This window comes from Ixodes scapularis, unplaced genomic scaffold (assembly GCF_016920785.2).
Source record: "Ixodes scapularis isolate PalLabHiFi unplaced genomic scaffold, ASM1692078v2 PGA_scaffold7__128_contigs__length_106722199, whole genome shotgun sequence".
Classification (NCBI taxonomy): domain Eukaryota; kingdom Metazoa; phylum Arthropoda; class Arachnida; order Ixodida; family Ixodidae; genus Ixodes; species Ixodes scapularis.
The window spans coordinates 25367468-25373333 of record NW_024609882.1 but is presented as its reverse complement, the minus strand read 5'-3'; the positions used below and the strand labels follow the sequence as shown (position 1 = coordinate 25373333).

At 43.6% G+C, this 5866-nt stretch overlaps 1 protein-coding gene across 1 annotated transcript; it reads right to left on the bottom strand.

Annotated features, from left to right (window-relative positions):
- Positions 1–3814: 3814 nt before the first annotated feature.
- On the bottom strand, positions 3815–4719 carry LOC8030244 (elongation of very long chain fatty acids protein AAEL008004-like). The gene has a single exon (XM_029969496.4). It carries the CDS (start codon positions 4717–4719, stop codon positions 3853–3855), a length of 867 nt encoding a protein of 288 aa, XP_029825356.1. The 3' UTR covers positions 3815–3852.
- Positions 4720–5866: the final 1147 nt, after the last annotated feature.

The following is a 5866-nucleotide window of genomic DNA, read 5'->3' as shown; positions in this document are numbered from 1 at the left end:
AAGTACTAACCATTCACCTGGAGTTGTTCTCTCAGGTATTTCGAAACGGGGCCATGAAATGAATTGGGGTTAAGGTAAACGAGTTTATATAAAAATTTAATTATTCCCTATCGTTCAGTGGACCAAAAGAAAACTAGTAGGCGAGGGTAGAAAACCATACGCCTGCTTTTCAGTGCGAAAATTTGAAAACATGGCTGACTATTAGTTACCTCCTTTCCTTTGAGAGCTCACCACTTTTTCACTGTGATGCATCCGCGGTGTTCGAGCTCACCAACCGAACCCGGCTCCCGTACTGGACACAAGTACTGCGTCCCTCAGACGTATGCGCTCATCAACAATCACTCCGTCGACGGATATTTGGCTTCGCATTCGTGGCCAATGAGTGCCGTGACGGCACTTAATCATCAGTTGCGAATGACAAGTCACATGGTGGGTTTAGAAAGCACAATGGAAGCTTGGAGTCACCGCATCTAATGTCACTATATAAGCTGCGCTTCAGAGTGACGACACTTATCCATCCTGTGGCTTAAAATCATGGTGACCAGTTATCTGAAGGTTAGTTTCAAACACGGTGTAAGATACACTCTTTAGGTGAGGACACGGCGGGGCTGAACGGGCGGCGCGAGGAATCAGATAGCGTTCGTTCCACGGGCATCCGAAAGGCTGTATCATTTCGCGGCCACCGTGCCCGATCCCCTCAGCGCCCCCTGGCTAGCCCGGATGAGCACCATCGTCTGCTACATCGCCTGCGACATCGTCTGCTTCATCGCCTGCTTCAGTGGTTTGTGTAGCAGATAATGAAACAAATGCTCATGCCGAGTGTCTGTTGCTATACCATACGATGAAGTTAGACGTTCAAGTAAAGCGTCAAACGCATGAGTGAAAATGCCTTTCAGCTGTGCGAAGGGCTGCAAAGCCATTCGCTGGACTACAGTGTTCTGGACGATGTAGTGGCAAGAGCGGCGCCCGCTTACAGTGGACCACATGAAGACGGTCAACGTATATAGATGTCCGCGAGTGGCGCTGTAGTTCCGAGCCCTAGGAGAATTTGTGGCAGATGGCAGATGTGCGATGAGCGAAGAAGACTAAGCTGAGGCGGTACGCCTCTCCCGAACGTAGCACCGTAGCACTTTTCCTTGTGGTGTAGTGGTGGGGAGTCTTCACCGTTCCGTTACCGTCTCGGTCATAAATGGAAGACAAAAGACGGACACACACCTTGCTTAGCGCCGGGATGCAAGTGGGGCTACCCGGTCAACAAGGGCAGCCGGAGCACCAGCGGAGCACCAGCGGAGCACCAGCGACAAAGAAGGAGTCGCGCAGACTACAGTGGGAAAAAAAGCTTAATCTAGAAGATAAACGCCTCGCCGAGACATCAGCGGTGTGCGAGAGACATTTTGAACCGCGCCTTATGCTTCGGGACTATGCGCACATCGTTAATGGCGAAGAGGTTAGGATTCTATGCCGCGATATATTATGACTATTTTGTAGTCTTCTTGCGTAGTATGTTGCTGGATATCTGTCATGTGCTTGCTGTGTATGTCGATGAAGTGTATTACCACTTTTGAGAAGTCATAAAACCGTGAGTTGAGAATAATATTTTTTCCCATGTTAGGGGTTCTTGAAGTTTGTGTTCATATTGTATTTTAATGCTTCATGTACTCCAAATCGAGGTACTTTTTCTTCATAGACTGCCTTCCACAAAAGGAAATTCGCTATATGCTCTCCAGTTGCAGTGGAACCTTGGCCGTTCCCAAACGCGCTCAGCCTTGCACCAACGCTGGTCCCCCATCAGCAACTCGATGACAGAAAACAATACAGCAGTTTATTGTTCCTGTCACCATTAAAAAAGTTATCGATTGTCGCCGTTTTTGAAACAGCGACAATCGAGAATTTGGTTGGAGGGTCCCTCATAGTGCTCACAGGTTCCTGTATAATACGGTCATGAATATCTTCGCTGTGCACGAAGAAAACATACAAAAAAAAGGGGATGGAACAAATGGTTTTGCTGAGCGCTAATAAACACAAGTATCTATTGTCATTTCATTTCCCCGCTGGGTGAGTTTACCGCGATAATTTCAGAGACGCCGTTTTGACTGGGTCATACGGCTGCCAGTTTTACGTCTACTCACTATCCTTTCCGACATTCTGACATCACCGCGCAATCTAGCCTCCTCCTCCCTCTTAGTTTCTGATTACAAAAGATCCGATATGCTATTGTAAATATATAAAAAAGAATACGTAAAGACCAGATCTCCTTGAACAGCGCTCAATTTAGTGAAATACTTGCGCTTCGCCATATATTGTAGCTGAAGAAAAAAAAAACATTGCACACTAAAATGTTGGAATGAGACTGCAGGAGGTTCATGTATTATTTAAAATGTTAATTCAACGCAATTGTTTAGTTTTTGTTCTTTCAACTCACTGCGCGTATTTTTTTTTTTGAGCAAAGGTCACCTCCAGTCAAAATGTGGACCTCACTCTCGCATGCTTCTTCAAAAGAGTAGAACTGTAACAATACTAATCGTTTCCAGTTAAAAAATGCCCCAACTCACCTGAATTGACATCTGTGCTTGCACTTTGAAATTATATGATCAATTATCAATTAAATTATCAATGAAAACAACAAACAATTTTTCGGTCACGCTTTTATTTCCAGTGCCTTTGGTGGCGTCGTCCTTGTCTGTAGTATGCAACCTCGTAAATATCAAAATCAGCCGAAAACAAAATATGCGTGTTTATTTTCTGTGTATGCAAAAAATATTATAACAAATCTTGGTCGTTGATTTGTGTCAATTGTTTTGCCTAATTTGTATTTTTTTTTTTATTTATATAAATATTTCTTTTAAGCCGTTTTTAGATAGATTGCCAACAGTTGACCCAAGCAGACTTCCCTCTTTTTTAGAGTTTTGACTAGACTTTCTTTGAGATTCATGAAAGAGGACATTGATTTTTGCTTGACAGCAATAGTTAAAACAATACAATGAATAAAATATTCAACATATTATGGTTTTATAATATGCTGCACGCTGCAGCGTATAGCAAAACCGGGTGTTCAATGCCGTACAAATACTAACATCACATTCTTTGCAAGAAAAGCGAAAGCGGAAAAAGAAGCAAAGTGGGAAGTATTCTATAGGCTATGAAAGTCACTCCCGCGACAGAACACATATATTCCTCCATATATCGCGCTATATAGCAGCAATATGAAGCGATCTAAAAATAATACACTAATCTAAACTCGATAAGTCAGCCAAGCCTGAATTACACTGTGCTTTGAGATTTGGTCTCCACGATACAATTTACGTATTCAAAGTACACATGACCTTTGCCACAATTTGTAAGAGTTACACGTTTCCTATGCATGCTTTGGTTAATCATGAAGGAGTCGAAATTCATCTTGCACGTAGTTCTCGTACAAATGTTAATGCACTTAAATTATACCCGATGCTTATCGATGTTCTATTCTGCGATAAAGTGGCAATTAACATTCGCGTAAAGTGCGAATAACGGTGCTTTGACCTCCACAACATTATCATTTGGAGAAAAATGATTTTTGAATATTTACAGATCTCTTTTAACTTTGTTACGTTTTTCCATCGAGAGACCGAGTTCTTCTCAAGATATTCTGGAGATATTCTTGTTAAGAATGTTCTAGTTCATTTCCAGCTGACTGCAGCAGAGAAGACATGCAAAGAGTGAAGGACAATGTTCTCCCCAGGCCAGACCTATTTGCAATTCTTTCCATGTCGAGGTCTCTCATGACAGCATGGTGCTTGCTATTGAAGCGGATTGGTAGGCTTAGCTATTGTACAACATAAATGGTGACTAACATTGTTTTCCTTGCTCAACTTCCTACTCGTGCTTGCCGTTATGCACAAGTTCGCTCTTGAACGCTTGATCACTGACAGGCCTGCCTTTTGTAGACGATGCACCCCTTCGCATCCAGTATGATTTAATGTAGAAGTTTACAAAGAGGCACAATATAAGAAGTGTCTGCGCATTTGCAATGTGAATCAAGTACCTAGGGAATCCGCAGTCTACAACCAGTGGAATGGACATGTGTACCATGAATATTACGAACTGCACAATCTGCATTGTGGTAAGGTACTTCTTCCACCAAAGGTACCTTCTCACGCTGGGACCCAAAGTAGCGAGGAAATAGTACGCGTACATGACGACGTGCACAAACGCGTTGATGGCAAGTCCTAAGGCCGGCTGTCCCTCCGGTGCGAACGTAACCCAGAACCAAGCATTCACCGCCACCACAGTGTGATGAATGACGTGGAGATGCGTGATGTGCGTGAACTTCTTGCGCAGAACGAAGAAGACGGTGTCCAGGAAGTCGGCGTAGCGTACGGCGACGTACCACCATCCGGACTTGTAGTAGTAGGTTAGTTGTTCGTCCATGTACCCCGTGATACCTTGACAAAAGAGGTTGTAGCGACCTGAGGGAAGGTAGGTGTTGACGAGGACAATGTAGAGGAACCTGGCGTTGAGGACCACCATAACAAGGTTGTAGAGGCGGATCAGGTTTACAATCTGGAATGGTTCCCTGTCCTTCATCCAGCGTGGACCGATGACTTTGACAAAGTACAGGTAGGAGATGATGAGAGGAAACACGAACAGCGGTTTCACGACCAGGCCATACTCCCGCGTACGAGGATCGCCCATCTTCTCGATCTCCTCGGCAAGGCTCAGTGGGTTGAGAGAAATCACCATGATGATTCTTTCCGTTCGGCCTCTAGTTTAATAATGAAGAATCTGAAAGGTGAAAAAAAGCACGATGAATATTGTCCAGTTAAAATTCCAATCAACTAAATGTAACGTCTGCCTAAGTCCGCGAGTAGGTGTAATAATGGTATAGTTTGGGGTAAAGGTTTACATTGTAGTATTGTTGGCTACCTATCAACCAACCTATTAGTGTGCCATCTCCAAGGCCTTGGCTGTTCAGAAAACAAACTGCTAAATCAATTATAAGAAAATAAAACAATAGAGTGGTCACTTTTCTGAAAACAAATATGTTACGAGTAACGATTATAAATGAAAAATAGTACTCACTCTACTCGAAGCTGGATTCATGAAACGGTACTAATTGTGGATAATTTAAGGAGCGGTGTCTCTCAACAAAGTTAAACCTCTAGGCCAAGCCTTTCTTACACGCATGATGCCCCAAATCTGCCATAAGAATGGACTCCACGCTCAAAGTGCGTTTTCGGTGATTTAAGGGGGGGGGGGGGGGGGGGTGTATTAGGAGGAATGAGCTTTACTCAGAAAGAAAGATATAATCGGGCAGTTTGGGACTTTTGTGGAATCAGTACGTGGGATTGGCCATATTAATTTTAGATCCTAAATGCACGATCTCCTCCGATCGCTAATTTTGCTGTGAATAGTTAGAACGAATAAAAATAACAAATTAATCGAATACTTCATTCGATTAATTCGAAATGTCTGAATTCCATATGTCTGCTTAAGTGGTAACGAATCATCCGCATTCGAAATGTCTGCTTAAGTGGTTACTAATCTCACTATAACTGATATATGTATCAAACGGTTTTGGGCATGAATAACCTTACCTTTTGACATGGACTGGGTTGGAACGTCTATCCAGGCAAGGGCCACAACGCGAGCTCCCTACCGAAGTGGCAATTTACGCCTAAGCGTGCTCGCAAGCCGCGCAGCGATGAAGTGAGCCAAACGGACTGAAGGCGCTAATTTCTCGGCATCACTATTTGACACAGTCCTTTCTCCGGGCTTTTTTTTTTTTTTTGACCTTGAACTATCTTGGTGGTACTTTCGGGCGGTTGAAGGTTTCCCCTAGAAGGAAAATTTTACTCCCCTCCGCAGCTAAGACAATGGCGCTGCGTGA

Excerpts from the sequence above, each read along its gene's own strand:
- LOC8030244 (XM_029969496.4), bottom strand. The coding sequence starts at position 4,719 with ATGGTGATTTCTCTCAACCCACTGAGCCTTGCCGAGGAGATCGAGAAG.